Genomic DNA, 20,467 nt, shown 5'->3' with positions numbered 1-20,467 from the left:
AGCTTTAGACCCTAGGAGAACTGTTCAGGGCAACAATTCTTGCCAGAAAGAATTGCTAGCACAGTTTTCCTGGGCAGCGTAGTTAGGGCATAAAATTGTTTAAACCAAATATTTGCTTTTGTTTCAATTATAAAGATGAGCCAAGATTTAGAATGTGGTTTTCTTCTGAGTCAATGGTAGGCTTACTGTATTTATTCCCTTCTCAAAAGAGAAAGAACTGCTAAGCTGAAGGCTGCTTCAGTTCTGCGGATAGCTCTGGTTTAATTTAAAATAAGTTATTTGGGGTTTTTTGTTTGAGAAAATGCCCATGTAATTGATGATAAAACCTAGCATAAAACTCTTTAACTGATTTTAAACCAGGACACCTCTTTTGCCTTGAGGCTGGCATAATTAATAAGCAGTTCATTAATGGCTTTCATTGACGTTTGGCAGGTGTTCTTCTTCCAGGTCAAGGAGCTCTTGATACAGTTTTTTTGTGGCTTTTAACATCTGCTATCCCTTGCATTCGCCAGGCCCTCTGGATAGTTCATCAGCTTTCTTTGATGCATTCAGGAAAAATGCTAGATTGACCTGACTGAAATCACCACTCAAAACGTAGTGACATAAAAGATCAATTCCCCATTTACAATTAATTAAGAAACAGGTATGAGAAACTGCAGTCTTTGTATACTTCTTTGAGGTAAAGAATCAATGAGAATGTGATCTACAGTCAAGAAGAGACAGAATTTTAACTATAACATTTCAACACAGAACAAACAACTGGAGTCCCTTTTTAGGTATACAAGAAATATTAGCAAATTAGAGATTGTTGACCTACCATATTATAGCTAAGAAGATATCAATTGAAAGAAGCAGCTGCTCAGAGAGTGCGAGTTGTATGTTTTTACTATAATCTCTGATGTGACGTGAAGACTAAAACCTCAGACCGAAGGGGTCAGTGATGAGCATCATCTCAAGACATGAATGAAGGCAAGAGATGTACTCCCTGAGATTGTTCTCCAGCATGGCATGTCCAGCAGTTGAGAGAGAACTGGCAGTGCTGGTCCCAGGCATACACATGCACTGGTTGGCACTTATGCTGGATGCAATGGTACAGGGCCAGAATATGATATGCTTCCTCACAAGGTCCTCAGATAGTCCCATTGAAGTTAACAAGACAGTTTTTGGAAATAAAGTGCTACTCTGCATGAGTAAGAATATCAGCTTCTGGTGCTTTGAAATTTTCTGTATGTAAGGAAAGTTTTCAGCATTCATATTCACATTCTCAGTGCATGGGTTTAGAATGTCATTGCTCATTTGCACATTACTGTACAGCATTTCTTAGACCCTGCTTAATGACCACAGTGATGATCACAATGCAACCAGGTGTAACACAAGAATGTGTCACTTTGAGTCAAATAAAATATTTATCAATACTAAATCATCCCCTTTGCCCTCAAGAGGCAGCCTGGACTAGAGGATTGGGGCTAAGAATCAAGAGCTCTGAAAGTCTGATTCTGGCCCTGCCACTGATTCTCTGTGTGACCTTTGAACTACTCACTTCAGTTTTCCAATATGTAAAATTGGAATTGTAACTGCTACTTAGCTACATCACTAGAATTATGTGAAGCTTAATTAATGTATGTACAGTGCTTTCAAAATTCATAGCGCTAAGTGCTATGTGTTCTCATGTGTGTCAAGAGAGTGCGGTGATGGGCACACTAAATGCTTAAAATAAAGAAGTAAGACTTTAGGTCCAGATCCAGACAAGTGGTGAGCACCAGCCACTAAGAGTTCAGTACTTCTAAGGATTGTTCTCTTATTCACTCATGTTCACTTCCCTTTCTATATATCCTTGACCAACCAAGGGATAAGATCTAGAAGTGAGTAGCCTAGTTGCTGGTCTCTGCGTAACATTTGGAGGCCCTTAAATGAGTGCAACTGTTCAGAAAAACCTTGAATACAGAGCTGCATCTCTGCTGCCTAATCTCCAGACAGAAAACATCCAATTGCAGAGATGAACATTAAGAACACATCCATAAGCATGAAATATTCACCCCAATTTAAAATCATCTAGTTGTAATGTTTAAAATACCAATCATTTTACAGCAATGCAAACTCCGTTCTAAAATCCACTGCCAAGCTCACTTGATTTTCTTTGACAGTGAACATAAAAGACCTCAAGTGTCGAAAGCAACAGAACCACAAAAAATCTGAAATGTTGCTTAATTAGTATTTGGGAAGCTTGGGGCTACAGCGCATCTGTTAATTTTTATGTTACAACAAGCAGAAATACATTCACACTTGGCGGTATCATTAGCATTCTGGGCATCAAGTCACTAGTAGTAAATAGCAAATTTGATGCCCTCAAAAATGTTTAAAGATATGGCCTTGCCATTGGTGGAGTAATTTCCCATAAGAAAATAATCTTGATGGTTACAGCCAGAGACTGGATATAAAAGACGACCTCTGGCAACTACAGCAGTTTCTTTCTCTGGAAAAACAGTTCTCGTTTTTCCCTGGGGTTTCATATTGTGCAGCTCTTGACATGTTTGCCGTTTTGTTTACGAAGGGTTATGCTAGGGAAGGGAACTAGTTTGTGGTTTATGACAGCATCACTGCTGAAGATTTGGTACATGCTGTGATTTGTATCGCCCATTTGTGCCTCAGCCGTAAAAGTGCACTTTTTATCAGGAATATTTGTGAATATATAACAGCTCCAAAGACATATGGCCAATAAATAATTCAAAGTTATCTATTTTCCCTGCATATTCTTTATACACCTACCATGGTTTAATGCCTAGCTGGCTTGGAAACAATATTCTTTATGACAGTCCTAGTATAAAAATGTTTACTGATTGGCAGCAAACCACTGATTCTCAGGTTATTGCCTTGAAAAATAAACCCTGTCCTCCTAGTCTCCTTTTTCTTGCCTTTCTATTTTGCTAGCAGCCCTGAGGAGCATTCTCTTGCATTGTAAGTGCCTACAAAGTGGGTATGTTTAACACATGATTTCACTATAACTATAATGTGATTTAATTCATTATTTTCCTCCCTCCCCCTTGTCTTCTTTTCAGTTCGATTTCTGTTTACAGTCCCAAGGAGAATCCTAACACATTTGATGCTGCTGCTTTCTTCCAGTCTGTGGGAAATTTCCTGGGGATCTTTGCTGGATCGTTTGCAATGGGGTCCTCATACGCTGTTGTCACAGCTTTAATATCCTTTATTGTTTTCCAAACAGAAAAAACTCTGCAGGTTTGAAAGACTGTTTGTCTTGAAAAGAACTCCCAAGGCTATCTGTGATTTAAGATTGACCATCTTTACTTTGAGCTTGAACTTCTTGACCAGGGGTTTGAAGAGACTCTGTAAACAAAGCCAGGTCCTCAGCTGGAGAAAATCAACACAGGTTCAATGGTTTCAATGGAGCTATGTTGATTTTAACCAGTGGAGGATCTGGCCCAAAATCTAGAGCCCTTAGTCCTGTAAGTAGTCTCATTGACCTCAGTAAGACCACCCTTGTGCCTAAGGACTATTCCTTAGTAAAAGGTGCAGGACTGGACCCCAAATTCTCTTATATGGGAGAGACTCCTGAAATCCCTCTGTCTTTCCCCATTTATTTTATTTCTCCCCAAAACACTGTCATGCTGACCAGTCCTTTCAATCAACGAGAAATAGATCACCACACTGGACCAGACCGGGGGAGGGGAGGAGAGTATGTGCGGTGTAACCTTACTCCAAGGACTGAGCTCACCTCCTTGACAGAGCTCACAGCCACTGACAGTCATGGGATTACAGGTTATGAAGTACCTGTTAGTATTTTAGCGTTCCTGAGAAAATCAAAGCACCATGACATCAAAATTCTCCTATGCTGTTCCACCTGACACTAACATGAATTTATGTAATTAAACCCTTGCTTCATACCACACTCAGCCTCCCAGTAGTTGCTATATCTTAACTGACCCATACAACTACATAGAAATATAATGTAACTGGATAATAATCAGAAGAAGTGTTGTCTACTGGGTGAAATAGGCAAAAGGAGCCAGGACTCCTGGGTTCTATCTTAGACTCTGATAGTGACTCCCTGTGGGACTTTAGGCAAAATACTTACCCTTGGTCTATGCTACAGAGTTAGATCGACATAAGTCAGCTTACGTCAACCTAATTAAGTCAGTGTACACACTACAGCCTTGCTCCCACCGATGTAAGTGCCCTACTACACCGACATAATAAGTCCACCTCAATGAGAAGTGTAGGGCTCATGTCAGTGTAGTTAGGTTGATGCAGTGTCTGTGTAGACATTGCATTACTTACATCGGCTGTTAGCCGTCATATTTATCAGTTTCACAGCTAACCTAACAGGTGACTTAAGTTTTTAGTGTAGACAAGCCCTTGGGCCCAGAGCCTCAAAGGTAGTTAGATCCTAACTACCTTTGAGGATTCAGGCCTTAATCTCTCTATACCTCAGTGAACGCTGCCTTAAAATGGGTACAATAACAATTAATGTTTGCAAAGTATTTTGAGATGCTCACATAAAATACAATATTTAATTTACAATTTAAGTAGTAGCAGTAATTAAACGAAGTACAAGCCAAGCTATTGACTACAAATCAAAGTGCAGCTTATCCGAACTGGGAAAGTCGTGATTCTCCTTTTCCGTACATCTTGTTTAGTCATTTACATTAACTGGTGTAAAAATGCTACCAAATCACAACAGTAGCAACTTACACTCACTTTGCACAAGTATAAATGACTAAACAAAGCACTAATGTGTTAATCAGCTTTCCCATCTTGATTCCTTTGAGAGTCCAGTTCTGAAGCATCGATTATGCTTTCTAAACTGATTCCATTTAAAGGCTACATAGTAAAGTTGACCTTCCCTTTTGATAGAGACAATAAAGGCTATGGACCAACTTGGCTTTTTGGTCATCTTGTTGCCATATCACCTTTTCACAGCCGCATTTCTTTGAAACCACATGACATGAGCACATTTCAACAGCTAATATAAATAGAAGTATATATGTGAAGTAGACTAATGCTGGATAAGTAATGCTAAATTCAATCACTTAGGCCTTGATCCAGCAAAGCACTTAATAACATGTATAATCTTAAGGTCCCATTGAAGGCACATGCTTATGTGCTTCGTATGATACAGTTGAATAGTTTTACGGTGCATTATTTCATTTATGATAGTGGGGATGAATTTAGGCTGCAAAGCTGTTTGCTCTTTTTCCTTAGTATTTTTTAGCACTTGACAAAATTTACAAAGCTGTGTGAGTTCCCCATGTTGGAAACAGGCCTGTTCTTCCTCCTGTCTTGGAGTGCCTTCCTGTCAGCAGAAGCTGCTGGTCTTACAGGTAAGTGTTGCATTTTCCTGACTAAGCAAAGACTGTGGGGCTCTTTAGTAAATCTGTGATGTGGGAAAACCGCACACCTATTTTGAACATGACATCTTATATGAATCTTCCAAAATCCAGTTGCTTCTTTTCATTGCTTAAAAGTGTGGGTGCTGCAAACATCCATCTGCAGTCACAAATCCTTAGATAGCTGAATTACCTTTTTTTCTGCACAAGTTTTTGTTTGGTTGGTGGGTTTTTTTATTGCTCCCACTCAAATCCCCGTTGCAGCAGGAGAGAGGCACAGGCTGCCCAGTGAGAGACCAAAACCACTTACTGCCTACACGTCTCTGCATCAACATGGAGATAGCATTTGTGCAACCATAGTCAAATACATGCCCAGAGATTGCTTTCTTCAACACACAGAACAAGTGAAAACATTCATACACAATGGAAAATGTACACAGAAGTAATCCCCAGTAATGCACAGAAGTAATCTGTGCAATGCCCAGACTCTAATTGATTTCATAATGTGATTAGGAAGAATATGATTCTTAATAGTTTAAGCCTATTGATGTTTTTGATACTGTTATTTTTGACAATGAACTGCCATAATTCCCACCAGGGAAAGTTAAGAGGAAAACCTGAGCACCTGAGCATTAATAGAGAGCCCATTTAGTTTTGCTGGAGAAATTGCTCAAGACCTGCTAATTTTTACTTTGAACATGATCCTTGTAAAGCTTTTGGGGATCAATGAGGCCCTGGGTGAAATCCTGGGTACACTGAAGTCAATAGCAAAACTCCCACTGGCTTCAATGGAGCCAGGATCTTGCCCTTTGTGTGATAAGCCACGTGTTCAGAGGACTTTGGAACCAGTGTGTGGTTTGTTGTAAATTGCTGCATGCTCACTCCTCTTCCTCTTTTTATGCACAATTTTCTGTCCCATTCTATGCCAAAGGTGGATGAATGCCAATGTAGCACAAGTTAAACAAGAGAGCCATGCTCTATCACTTTCCAAAGAAAATCCAACTTTAACCTGAACAAGGCCTTGTTTAGTCCTGTTGTGCTCACTGGCCATTTTCAAAACATTACCTCTAATAACCTGCTATTTACCTAGACAAAAAAATGGAATAACTTCTAAATCCTTTGTTTTTAAGCTGAGAGTGACTTCCCACGCTTTCTAAAATAGGATTTTTAAAACCTTCTCCCCAGTTGAATCCGTAGGTGTCACGTTTAGCCAGGAACCAATGTGGTGTTACTAAATTTTTAAATAATTGAAAAGCGGGGTTCATAATGGAAACACTGATACTGCCTCTAATGCCATCACTGCTTCAGGCACTGCTATACTGAAGGCATGTTCCACTGTCAGAATGCTGGAGTAGACTGCAGGACCAAATAATTGGCATATATAATTTCTTCACACTGCAAATATGGTGACACATAATGTACTCTCTCCCACTAGTCACTTGGGATGGTGTTTCATTTTTTTAACATATAAAATGTCAGAAATCAAAGCCCTAATTACCAATGGCACTGAGGGGTTTTATAGTGACATAGTAGCCATATCAGAGGGGTAGCTGTGTTAGTCTGGTTCTGTAAAAAGCGACAAAGAGTCCTGTGGCACCTTATAGACGAACAGACGTATTGGAGCATAAGCTTTCATGGGTGAATACCCACTTCGTCAGATGCCATAGTAAACTATTTTTAATGGCCAGAAAGTGAGTGGAAAGCAAAGTCATGATCCAATTAAAAGAAAAAAAAACCAGAAAAGTACAAGGAAGTTAAGCTATTGCTTATAAATAAAGGAACTGACATAGATGTTAAAAAAGGAAATTGCTCCACCCACACAAATTGCAAGGAAAACAAACCCCGCCCTTTTAGTTCTGTCACTAGCAATTCTTTTCATATGCACGTTCTTTGTCTCAGTTGGCAATTGTTAATTACACTGCCTCATTTATCAGCAGGGTTCAGCCTCTGTCACTTAGCTTCTATGAAAGGCCTTTGTCAGAAGCTGTTAGGAAAAAAGAACACATGCAGTCTTCCTTGTAGCTTCAGAAGTTCAAAGCTGTTTTCTCCAAATGCAACAGCTATTAATACTGTATTGACATTTCAGCTTAAAGTAGGTATTTTTAGCCATTTGCTTTTAACCAGTTCCAATGTAACTTTCATCTTCTCTCACCCTTGCCTGAAAATGCTCTTATCCACTCCTTCCACAATGTTTTTTTAAGTTATATTTCAGAGTGGGGTTCATACTACTGGTTAACAGATCCTCAGGTGACTTGACTTAGTTTGCCAGTAGCACATTTCACTGCACAATGAGAGATGCAAATTTAGGAGGAAGCGTCTGATTTCTTAATCCCGAACGAGTGGAATCTATTTAAAATGAGGTTAATCTATGCAGCCACCAGAAGGAGCAATGCAGTGGACTATGCTTATGTTCACAGGTGCTGATTTTTATTATTCCGAGTGGATGTTCCACCCCTGCTCTGCCCTGAGGCCACTCCCCTACACTGTGCCTTACCCTGAGGCCTCGCCCTCACTCCACCTCTCCACGCCCTCACTCTGCTCCCTCCCTGAGGCTCCCCACCCACCGCTCACTGCTCTCCGCTCTCCCCTGAGCATCTTCCACCGGCCACCAAACAGCTGATTGGCGGCCCTGACAAACAGCTGATCAGCAGCACCGCCAAAAAGCTGTGGCAGGTGGGTGCGCAGAACCCCTATTTTTTTTCTATGGGTGCTAGAGCCCCAGAGCACCCCTGGAGTCAGCAGCTATGCTTATGTTACAGAAGAGCCTCTTGGCCTAAGCAGTCACTTCCAGGGTTGTATTAAGAGCACACCTCTCATAGTGCACTCCTCGGCCCAAATGCAGGGCTCTGTTACAAATTATACCTTTAGGAGTTGAGTCTGTCTAGCACCTTGCAAAATCAGGCCATTAGATAATAAGACTTACAGGGAAGTAATTTCCTTTTGCCTATTTGTGAAATGATCCATCAAGGAAATTTATTCTCTCTCTCCTTTAGTAAAGGAATTATTTATAAATTAATGCACACCATCAGTGATGCATTTTAGGATAGCAGTTGCCTCTTTTGTGGCATGAGTCCCATTATCAGCATCACATATTGCCATCTTTTACCCTAAGATGAATTGCCACTATCAATATAAACAATGGAGTAAAATTCATTGAGACTGATTTCCTTATGCCTGGCATCAGCTAACAAGCTGTTATTATTCCTATGTATTTCACAAATGGAGTAAAAAGCAACTAGATTGGTAGACTATTTAAAATCTTATTACCCATTATCAAAGAGGTTGGCATAGTTGGAGTTTAGCTATCTGCTAATTGATTTGGTTCATATAGCTATCATTTTTTTATTATCAGGTTTTTCATTTTTTTATATTACATCTCTACCCCGATATAATGCTGTCCTCAGAAGCCAAAAAATCTTACCACGTTATAGGTGAAACCGCGTTATATCGAACTTGCTTTGATCTGCCGGAGCGTGCAGCCCCGCCTCCCCGGAGCGCTGCTTTACCCCTTTGGCCTGGTCTACACTACGACTTTAATTCGGATTTAGCTGCTTTAATTCGAATTAACGCTTGACCCGTCCACACAACGAAGCCATTTAATTCGAATTAAAGAGCCCTTTAATTCGATTTCTGTACTCCTCCTCGACGAGAGGAGTAGCGTCAAAATCGGTATTGTTAATCCGAATTAAGGTTAGTGTGGCCGCAATTCGAAGTTATTGGCAATTCAATGTTATTGGCTACCCACAATGCAGCGCTCTGGAAATCGATGCTACTACGGTAGCTTGGACGCACACCACCGAATTAATGGTGCCTAGTGTGGCCGAATACATTCGAATTTATAAAATCGGTTTCCTAAATTCGAATTATATAAATTCGGATTAATCCTGTAGTGTAGACATACCCTTTATATCCGAATTCATGTTATATTGGGTCCTGTTATATCGGGGTAGAGGTGGACATTAAATTTTCCAATAATTTAATTTCCTCAGAAAGATCATTCCTGTTGTATTGCATTGATGAACCAGTTTTCCATTTCTCCCTAAATCTTTCACTTTAAGCCATAGATCTGCTTCAGTGATAGAGGTGCTGAGTTAGTGCTCTTTTTCAGTTTAAAAAAAAAAGGAGCGGAGGGAATGGAAAAGTAAGTTAGTCACTACTATCCCCAAAAAATAAAGCCACAGGTACAAGCAACTGATAAGAGAGACTTTCTCACAATCTCTGCTCTGATAGATCTAATCACATTCTCCTGTCCAGAATTCCAACACTGTTCATTCTCAGTAAAACCAAGAAGTGTGCATTTAATTTAGCAGGAAACTGAGACAGACATTTACATTTTTGGCTCCAGAATCTGACGTTTTAATGAGAAAAGAACTAGTGAATATTTTTATCTTTGATGCATGCTATGTAGGTGATAGCAGTCCAGAATCAAACTGAAAGATATCAGAAGAAAATTGGACAATTCCGCTAATAAGTCTTTGAAAAAAATATATAATTGCCTAATTTATATCCCATACACAGTGAAGAAAGCATTTTGCTGTCAGGCTGATTCCTGTCTTCAAAATCCAATTTTAATACTTCTTGTCAAAGAATTTCCAACCTCACTTAACAATGCCCTTCCAAAATGGAAAGTTCCATGTTTGCCTTTTTAGGTAATTCTTGCCTTGTTTCCTATGTAGTTACATTAACTTGCACATGGTCACCAAATCTCTTAAAAAGACACATTCCAATAACTTCCCCTCATGCTTTATGATATATCTTATGTTGTAACTGCCATGGCTGTGCACAGCAAGCCTTGTTTTAGCAACATATACATATCCTGCTGCAAGCACTCCATCTCCCCTGGAAATAAGGTTCATATGGTCTATGAAATTCCATTTTGAAGGATGGTGGTGGCACTTAAAGGCTCAGACCAGAACCCACACTCTGTATCAGATACCCAGTGGTTGATACTGGTCTCTCTTATTCCAGTTTTTCACTGGAATAGTTGCATTGATTCAGTGAAGGTACTCCTGGTGTGAGATCAGTGTCAGGCCCTTTATATACCACGGACCCAGTATTCACATTGCCTCAGGAAACAGTAAATAGACACTTATCCCACCTATAATTACCAATTGTATTTGACAGTCACAAATCAATTTTTACAACCAGGGTTGAATTTAATAGTCAATTTTTAAAAAATTGGCAGAATGATGGCTCATGTAGTGGAAACTGAACAGGAAATTCATATTTCCATTTTTATTGTTGACCCAGGGGCTAGTGATATTTAGAAATAGTCCTGCTTAGCCATATATTTTTTTAAAACTGGCTTTTCATTGTGTGAGCATTTATTTATTCATAACGTTCCCACATCAGCTTTAGACTACAAAATACAGGGCAGCCTTCAACCCTAGAAGAGGAACTGAAGCCATTTGGGAGAATGAGTCCTTAACATAAACTTGAAATTCCCAGCACTGCTCTCTAATGACCCTTGCACAATAGATCCAGCTGAGGGGATGAGCTCAGTGCTGAATTAAAAGAAATATTACAAAAACAAAGAAAGGGCAGTTAAAGCTCAGTGAAATTTTCCTGGTTTGCAGAAGCTTGTATTACTGCAATAGAAATACAGTCAGGTGAATAGAATTCAGAAGCCAAGAGAATTTCTGCATTGCTGCATGGGAAAATAAGGTTTTTCATTTTCTCTTTGGTGGCAGTTGTTCTTTGTGCCGCTGTTCATATTTTTTTTTCCTACCCCCTTCTCCTTTCTTCCATCAAAGGCACATGGATGCCATTCCTCAGGTCTTCCCAGAAATGAAAAGAAAGGGAGACTTAAAGTACCGAAAACTGGTTTCGGCTGGACAATACTTTTACATCTAGCAGTCTAAAGACAGTCAGAAAACTGAGGAAGGGCTAGTAAAAGAATCACGTTACTTTATTTAGTCTTTAGCCTTTTTATTTTTTTCCTTCAAATGATGTTTGTCATTTTTTAAATATTTCTTCTTACTTTGTCCTTCCTTTTTTTTGCTTCCTCATTTTGGTCCTAGGAAATGTTTCCCACTCTTCTTCAGTCATTGATACCCCCAATTTCAAACATCTGAGAGGCTTTGATTAGCATTCAATATCTCAAATGTTAATCTGAGGCTTCTACAAACTAGCCAGTCCCATCCCCAGGATCACCTTCACCCTCCCTTTTTAGCCAAGTTTACTGCAGGGCATCCCTATTGCTTGCAGCTTGTTCAGAATGCACCACTCATTTGCTCACTGGCTTGAGTATCTGTGATCATATTAAGCCTGCCCTGCATTTTTTACTACTTATGAAATAGTGGATTATCTTACATTGGCACTGTTATTTTTTAAAGCCCCTGGTCTACATTTGAAACCTCCTCACTAAGCCTCTCCAGATTAATATTTACACAGATGCACCACCTGCTTTTTGGAGATTAGGCCAAGTGCATGAGCTCCTACGCCCATGTGATTCTAATTGAAGTCAATGGGACTCCCTGAGAGTCCACCCACCAGGATCACTTTACATGAGCGGGGCCTACATCCACTAGGCAGTCGTGTTTTCACTGTGGAGGATCCCAGGATCATTCCCCCTCAGTTAGTTGCAGCCCATGTTTAAGAGAGTTTTCTTTTTTCCAGAGGTGCTTTTGTACAGTCACCATTGGCCACTTATTTATCCCCAGTTTTCCTTTTTTGCTCTGTGTGATCCCTTTGATTGATGTTTATCTAACTTTAAGAGGGTATGTTATTAATGAATTTTTCAATGTTTTCAATTGTTATACTGTGTTTACTTTATGATCAGCAGCTCTAAGCACCTTACTGTGAGACTGGGAAGGAAGAGAAGCTTAAAAATAATTAATGTTACCATATATGAGAACCTTTATATTCCTGATAAGACTGTTGCTCCTTCTCTCTCCTCATGACCTCCCTCAGGCTGGGGAAATATAATTACTGCCACTCCGTTACAGTCACTGACCCTGTCATTCTGGGCGACAGCTTTTTCCCACCAGAGTGGTATTTTTAAGCTGGGTTTTGCTGTTTGCCTTGTAATAAGCAGTGTGCAATGTGCAAGGCAAACATACATGCAGAGGGCAAAATGGCCTTCACATACTGCACTCCTTCAGCACCCACTGCTCAAAAATGCATTTGGGGGAGAAAATTTACAATTTTCCCACCTCTTTGGCCTATGTCACAGTTTCATTATTTTCTATACTTTTTATTATCTTATAATTGAGTAACAAACTTAGATAACTGTCAGTCTGACTGTGATCAGAGGTTGTTATACACAGTTATCACTCTATATTAAACTGTCCAAGTAGATGGCAATGAAATGTCTGGGATGGAGGGAGGGGAGGATCTGATAAGATTTCTATCAAAGCAAAATTCTAGTTTGCTTGAAAAACATTATTGTAGAACATGCCTTAGCATTTCTCTGTTACAAAAAGCTTTTAACACAATCTAATTAGTTTTTGAGCAGGCTAATCCCGCCCTTTTGACTACTACAAGATAGAAAATAGAAGCAGCTGACTCTGGCCTTTCTTTGCATTTCAGGAATTGTTGCAGTCCTTTTTTGTGGAGTCACACAGGCCCATTATACCTACAACAATCTGTCATCCGAGTCCAAAATGAGAACTAAACAGGTAGAGTACAAAAATAACTGACTTTGTCTCTTCTGGTGCTGTAATGAATATAGAGAGGTACTGCCAGCATAGCTGGAAGGGTTTTCATTAAGGCAAAGGAAAAGGCTTATGTCTTCATTTCAGGAGAAGGATATTTGTAGAGATTTTGCCAGGAAAACATTAACAATTCTCTTGCTAAGCAAAAAAGTAATAATCTAGTCTTTGAGAGACCAGAAATATAAAATATCCATCTAGAAGATGAAAAGTGTAGAGCTAGTAATAATTTACAGTAACTTCCATCTGAAACTGCTGCAAAGCTTAGTAGGAAATCCAAAAGCTCTAGTGAGTGAAGCTGGAACAGTTTTAGAGACTGGGTTCATGTGGATTTTTTTTTTGCGAAGGTGTTTTTGGAGCAGTGTGGGCCAGCCCTCAGTCTCCAGCACTGACAGACTTCTCTCCCCCCATGAAATCTGTGGCCTAGTAAAGAACATGCGGGTGACTGCAAGGTTCCTTTTCAGTGAACAATTTGGGAGGCAAGAAAAAGTCAGTTTTCTGTTTGTTTCTAGTAAAATGTTTGAGTCTTTCAGTTGAATGTATTTTTGAGAACTTGGAGCTGCTTTCAGGAGTTGAGCCTTTGGGCCACGATTCACAAACACTCTGCAACACATCAAAGAACAAATGTTAAGCTGCCGAGTCACAGGACAGCCGCCACGCACCTCAGGGAGGCCCAGCAAATCCCAGTACCCTTCAACCTTCAGTTCCTTCTCTCTGACAGTTTGACAGCAAGGAGCTTGCACATCTGCTAGGACTCACTTCTGTACCATTTTGCTCTGGGGAAGTGAATAGTATTTTATAATATGGATCTTTTGTATCATTTTTGTTTATGAAAACTTGTTAAATTTTTAAAAATAAATGGCTTAAAAAGAAGCCCATTCCCCTCAAGGTACTTTTCTTTTTTGCATGCTTGCTTGTCTTCAACAGTCTCCCTCATTTCAGCTTCCAGAGAACTTGCCAGACAACTTACCTCTCTTGTTTCCAATCCCTGCTCAAATCACCCTTCTCTGAAAAGCCTTTACAAGACAACCACTGCTAGACCCCTTCACCAGCTCCAACTCATACAGACAGATCAGTTACTGTTTGTGTCTGCTCTATTTTGTCTTTGACTGAACTATTTTGTAAACTAATTGGGACAGGTACTCTGTTTTGTTTGTAAATCAGCAAGTACATTGCCATTTGATAAGTATTAATAAGAGGTGATTGTTTTTCTTGAGCTGCATTTTAAACTGTTTTTAAGAAAGTCAGTGGCTGAAGGGAAACCTCTCAACAAGCTCCAAGAGCTGAGCCAAGTATGATTAGAAGATGACCTTCATGAATGGCTACAATGATGAATGTTTTAGGGCTTGTCTTCACTGCAGCATTAGCTTGAGTTATCTACCCTTGAGCTAACTCCCTCTCAAGCTATCCTAGCTCGACTGAGAGCAGTCACCCTGCAAAGTAATACTCGAGCTGCACAGAGTGTTTGTATTTAGCAGCACAGCGGGATTTTACAGCAGCACAGGGTAGCTACATCTCTACCCCATGACCAGCTCAAGCATCAGCAGCACTTGAGCTTAATCCCATATCATCTCACTGGCCAGTTAGCTCAAGTTTAAACCACCTCTTAACTCAAGCAAAAGATTTGTGTATGAACACAGGAGCAGGGTTAGGGGCAACACTTGAATTATACTTTGAGCTAACACTCTAGTAAAGACAAGCCCTGTATGTGGCTGAAGACTGGATACGTGAGCTCTGACTGCAAGTTGCAATGAATGATGTTACCTCAAATGGACAACCCTCACGTGGATCAACTCAGCTCCTTCTTAACCACCTCTGAAACCACCTATAACTCTAATTCACATCCAACTACGAAAAGCCTTTTGAATACTTCAGTGCAGAGTGAAGTAATTGGCCCATTGGGAGTCAGGATCACTCTTCAAAATTCTCTACCTTGAAACGAATCTCTTCCATGCCAAAGATGGTATGCTCTGTTGCATCTGCTTGTCAAAACCAAGGGGACATATCAAAGCCTTAAGGGTGCTTCAGCTGTGGCAGCCTTGGGCCTATGCTGCCTATAGCTCGCACCTCCAAACACCCCAAATAATTGACAGCTCTAAAAATAAATCTACCAACAAACAACCCACTCTCTCGGCATCCTGCAGTACTCCTTTCCCATCTATCAGCAGTTTGGCATCGGCACTGCACAGTAACAAGGCATTTCCTCCAGCTCCCAGGTCTGCTGCTCTGCTTGTTGCACTCCTGATGCACTGGGGAGACTCTACCCCCAGTAGCCTTCCTAATAACTTGTCAGCTGGGAAGTATCATAGATATGCAAAAATTGTGGGTGGGTGGGGGACTAGATGAGGTTCTGCTCTTCTTACTACACATAAGGCTCTGGGGAACCTAGGGCTAACCCTGCTTGATAGCTTTGATGCAGTTCTCCTCTGGCCCCAGGGTTGACTCTGAAGTTATAGCAGGATTTGTAGCACCTATCAAGATGAAGGCAAAGCACCTAATTGCCCTGGACTCCACTTCAGATTTCTCAAGACTTCCTGCTACTCCACCTTCATGCATATCTGCTGTCAAAAATCAATTGTTATTTAGGTCAGTGGTTCTGGCATATATGATGAGAATCTTCTAGACTATTCTCCAGCAAACTGTATTAGCAGTTTTGGCAATCCCTGCACAGCTAAGTGGAGATGCAGAGGCGTCTCTCAGTGTGGTGTTCTGTCAATCACAGCTTGACTGGTTGCACTGGAAGAAGTTTCCTGCATCCCAGGTGTCATTCTCCTTGATGTACAAACTGTAGCTTCATGTCTATACCTGTGACTTCAGTGCTAAGAGGTTTTTTTTCTTACTTGGAGAAGTTGTAGGAGTGTCCACACACTGTGTGCCTCTGGAGAGTCATTAAGAACTCTCCTCCAAAGGATCTAAGTCTGAGCTCAAATCTCTGTTTTCCATTAAAATGTTCTAAGGATAATATGATGGATAGTGATGTGGGTATCTGATACCACTCTATCAGCCAGGTACATGGATAGCTGAATATCCGTTTGACCACTGGAAATATGTCCACAACTTCTCTGCCCTTTTTCCCTAGGGGTGGTAGAATTCAGGCATCTGAAATGTTGACCATATGTGCAACTGGGAAGTATGTTGACCATATGTGCAACAGGTATGATCAGATCAGAGATGGGGGGGGGGAGGAGAATATTCTGACTCCTTGACCCTATTATCCTCTCCTATATTTTTTTAATTCCCTCTTCTTTTCTTGTTCCCAATAATAAAAACAAATAATTTCTAAAGTTATTTTGTGCCCTCATATTCCTGCCATCAGCACTTTGAGCAATGTCCCTTGAAGCTTTAATAATACTGTGGGTTGGGCTTCTTGCATTGCTCTACATCACACCCAGTTCAGATGCTACACATCTTCTGCCTGCCACTGTGGTGTTACAGCAGGATGGGCTGTGGTCCCAATAGCATCAACAGCAATCTGATGGTGCAAGGTGTCTCTAACAGGTTAAAATATGTTATAATGGAGCCTAGTTTGTAGAGGTTTTTCCCTGCTTTCTACTTGTATCCAGTTCAAAATGTTAAATTTTGAGCTAGTATCTGGTCTCTGAAGAGTTGCCTTAAGGCTTATTCAATCATAGCATGTCACTGTAGCTAGCTTTGGATTTCTTCTACTTCAAAAGGTCTGTGCAGTGCAACCACATGGAATTTTTAGTACTGTTACTCAATATTATTGTCTGTATGCTGTATTATGCAGTGAATCAAAATATGGATCATTGATGTTTCTGTGGCTAATGCTAGCTACAACTGGTCTTCCCTACACAACCATGGTTCCATACGATGTCTCTGTTTAGGTGGGGAAAAGACGGTTTTGTCACTTTAATAAAAGTTTGAATCACTTCATTCATGGTTTTTAATCCTGAAGTCTTTACTTAGTTTTGACACAGTCATTATTCTGGCATGATTCTAGATCAGATTCAACCTGTGGTCCACAGACTCCTGGGGCTCTGCAGACTATGTCTAAGGATTCCATGAAAGGTTGTTGTTGCCATAGAACAGTGGTTTTTAACCTGTGGTCTGCGTACTCCTATGGGTCCGCAGTCTATGTCCAAGATTTCCAAAGGGGTTCACACCTCCATTCGAAAATTGTAGGGGTCCACAAATGAAAAAAGATTGAAAACCACTGTTCTCGATGAAGTCAAATGGAGATTTGCCAGAATAAGGACAGAGTAGAAGCTGAGAAAGGACTAAAGCATTTGGCCCAGAATTGATTACTGTGGGTTAGGGGATGAAGTTTTGTTAGCGATTTACAAAGTTTGGGGATATTTGCTGTGTTATCCTCAATCTGTACTGTAGATGCTTATTTAAAAAAAATATTTTAATGGACTATGAAGATCCTAAAGGGATCTAAATATCTTATGCAAAATGTAGACATCCCTGGGGCTTCTCATTTTCTAGCAGTGAGAATTTAGCCAACACTTGCCATTTAGAAAAAAGGAAATTATCTGGAATAATATATTCCAACCTGGGCATCCCATTACCTGAAAATTTGAGGGTAGAACAATAATTAGAGAAAAGTAATTCAAATTCACAGAGGATTTCAAAGTTTGGTTTCATTCAGACTTGGTGGTGGGCTACTCTGGGATTGCCCCAAAAAGCCCTGGGATTGCCCAGGAGCTGGGTGGGTGAGATGGCAGAAAACCAGGCAGGTTTCAGTCAGAACCCAGCCTGGTTCCATCAGAACTGAGTCAAAATCAAACAGTCTCCTCAAAAGGTTTTGTCATAATTTTTCTGTAATAATTATTTGAGCATTGGAGAGGATGACTGAGGATAGGTTAAGAGTTAAATATATAGGCCCCAATCTTCATTGGGATCTGTTATTCAATGGGATAAAGTGCAGACACTGAGGCCTGTGCTAGCAGATCGCAGTACAGGATTAAGACCGTATACTGTAGTTTGGCTAAGAGATGACTAAAAAGGGTTATGGTAATTTTTTATGAATATGTGAAGAATAGAAACTTGAGTTGGCTGAAAGCTTTCCATTAAAATATTTATTTTGATGGCAGTTGCTTTTTGATAAAACAGGTTTCAGGTCTTTCAATTCCAGTGAAAACAAAACAAAAAAACTTTTAATCTACATTTTTCACAGTGGGGGGGAAAAGACCGTTTCCTGAAAATTTCTCCTAGCAATGCTACAAACTGAGAGGGAATTGTTCAGGGTGGCACAAGGGAGGCTAGTTAGGAGTCATGAGTTGAAATTAAGAAACAGGTAATTGAGTATGAATATTAAGAAAATCTTTTGGACAGTGTAATGTATTAAAATAGTCCAAAGAGAGTAATGGAAGCTTCATCCCTTAAGACAGTTTAAATCTAGAATGGACAAATTGCAGGAAAACATATTATAGGGAATAACCTTGCATTTGCGTGAGAGGAACTGGATTATCTAATAGGTCTTTTCCATCTCCAATTTATACCATTCTATGATAAGTTGTGTAGCGCCCCCGTTCCACCCAGGGAGTTACCTTCTTTAATGCCAATCTGCTTACAGGTTTTGATGGACAGGTCTGGGTTCTTCTGGATCCCGCCACCCACTCAGCAGGGTGTATCATCTTTATTTTTTCCTATGAATTTGGCGGTGCCTCCACCCCCCTCGCTCCTTCCTGGCAGGGTCACCAGGGCAGCTTGGGAGGAAAATTCTACCCATAGGCTAATCCCCACTTACTTGCCAGATAGTTGGAGACTTCCAAGAAATAACACAAACACATACAATATATTCAACACAATAATTATATTAAACAGGAGACAAATATAACATAACAGGGTAAAACACTATTAGGTTCACCGGTGCCCACGCTGCTAATACCTGTGACTTTCCCCAGTCATGTGACTTGATGTAGCAAATGTAAGATTAGTGTCCCATTGGTACGCGTACTTTGTTGGGGCCCTTGATGACCTATGATCACAAAATTCTTCTCTGCAGGGATTTAGCAGTGTGGCTGACTGGATTCAGTAAAGCCCAAAGGACTCACAAGTGAGAGAAGGTGGTAAATCCCTCCACAGGTTTAATACGCAGCTGGTTATAAAATCCCCAAACCCATACTCCCTGGCTTAAGGACACAGTTCAGGGAGTAGTGGGTCCCCAAAACAAATTCCCAGACTGACTAACTAAAAGATGGTGCACTCACAAACTCCATGAATGATCCTCAGGTTCAGAGATGACTCTGGAGCAAATACTCACCAGCAACCACACACCACACAACAAAAACAAAAACACTAACCCAGGAACCTATCCTTGCAACAAAGCCCAATGCCAACTCTGTCCACATATGTATTCAAATGACACCATCATAGGACCTAATCACATTAGCCACGCCATCAGAGGCTCGTTCACCTGCACATCTACCAATGTGATATATGCCATCATGTGCCAGCAATGCCCCTCTACCATGTACATTGGCCAAACCGGACAGTCTCTACGCAATAATCATAACATTCAAAAACCAGTAGGAGAACACTTCAACCTCTCTGGTCACTCAGTGACAGACTTAAAGGTGGCAATTTTGCAACAAAAAAGCTTCAAAAACAGACTCCAACGAGAAACTGCTGAGCTTGAATTAATATGCAAACTAGATACCATTAACTTGGGTTTGAATAGAGACTGGTAGTGGCTGGGTCATTACACATATTGAATCTATTTCCCCATGTTAAGTATCCTCACACCTTCTTGTCAACTGTCTAAAATGGGCCATCTTGATTATCACTACAAAAGTTTTTTTTTTCTCCTGCTGATAATACCTCATTTTAATTAATTAGCCTCTTACAGTTGGTATGGCTACTTCCACCTTTTCATGTTCTCTGTATGTATATATATTTCTTACTATATGTTCCATTATATGCATCTGATGAAGTGGGCTGTAGCCCACGAAAGCTTATGCTCAAATAAATTTGTTAGTCTCTAAGGTGCCACAAGTACTCCTGTTCTTTTTGCTGGACTCCTCAGTCACTGCAGAGGGGCTGATCTTTTCAGGCAGGAATCAGGCTGCTTTGGTCCCAGGATTTCCCCTCACCACAAAGGGGTGCAGGGCTCAAGGTGCAGACTACACAACTGTACTAAAATCTAAACTGTAGTCTCCTACCCCAGCATCCAGACACTCACACAGCAGGCAGAGCAGAGCTGACCAGTGGTGACTGGTCTCACCTAAGGAGCTGGAGGACTAACTCAGCCTGGCTGGGGGAGTTTCCCAGCAAAACTCTACAAACTGGGAATCATCAGTGGAGAAGGAAAAGCCCAGCAGAGGGATCTTGCTTTCAGGTTCCTAGAGGCCAGTTCTCAGGGGGAACCCTGCATGCAGGCCTGGGACTTACTAGCTCCCCACACAGCCAGTCCTGCCCTTCTCCTGGCTGGCTCCAGACTGACTCAAAAATGGCTTCTCCCCTTTCCTGAATTCCCTGGGAGGGGCATCTCACTCCCTATTGGTTGCC

The 20,467-nt window shown here is 40.7% G+C and overlaps 1 protein-coding gene across 2 annotated transcripts in view; it reads left to right on the top strand.

The window, feature by feature from the left end:
- Nucleotides 1-20,467, top strand: part of SLC9A9 (solute carrier family 9 member A9) — a 344,452-nt gene that overhangs the window by 163,664 nt on the left and 160,321 nt on the right. For both annotated transcript variants that reach the window (XM_065410670.1, XM_065410671.1), the window contains exons 7-9: nt 3,057-3,195; nt 5,231-5,336; nt 12,873-12,961. In XM_065410670.1, coding sequence (XP_065266742.1) covers nt 3,057-3,195; nt 5,231-5,336; nt 12,873-12,961 — 334 coding nt within the window. The remainder of the gene's footprint in view (nt 1-3,056; nt 3,196-5,230; nt 5,337-12,872; nt 12,962-20,467) is intronic.

The sequence above is a fragment of the Emys orbicularis genome, chromosome 9, assembly GCF_028017835.1.
Source record: "Emys orbicularis isolate rEmyOrb1 chromosome 9, rEmyOrb1.hap1, whole genome shotgun sequence".
Classification (NCBI taxonomy): Eukaryota; Metazoa; Chordata; order Testudines; family Emydidae; genus Emys; species Emys orbicularis.
Note: the sequence above shows the minus strand (reverse complement) of the source record. Positions and strands in the feature narration are given on the sequence as shown.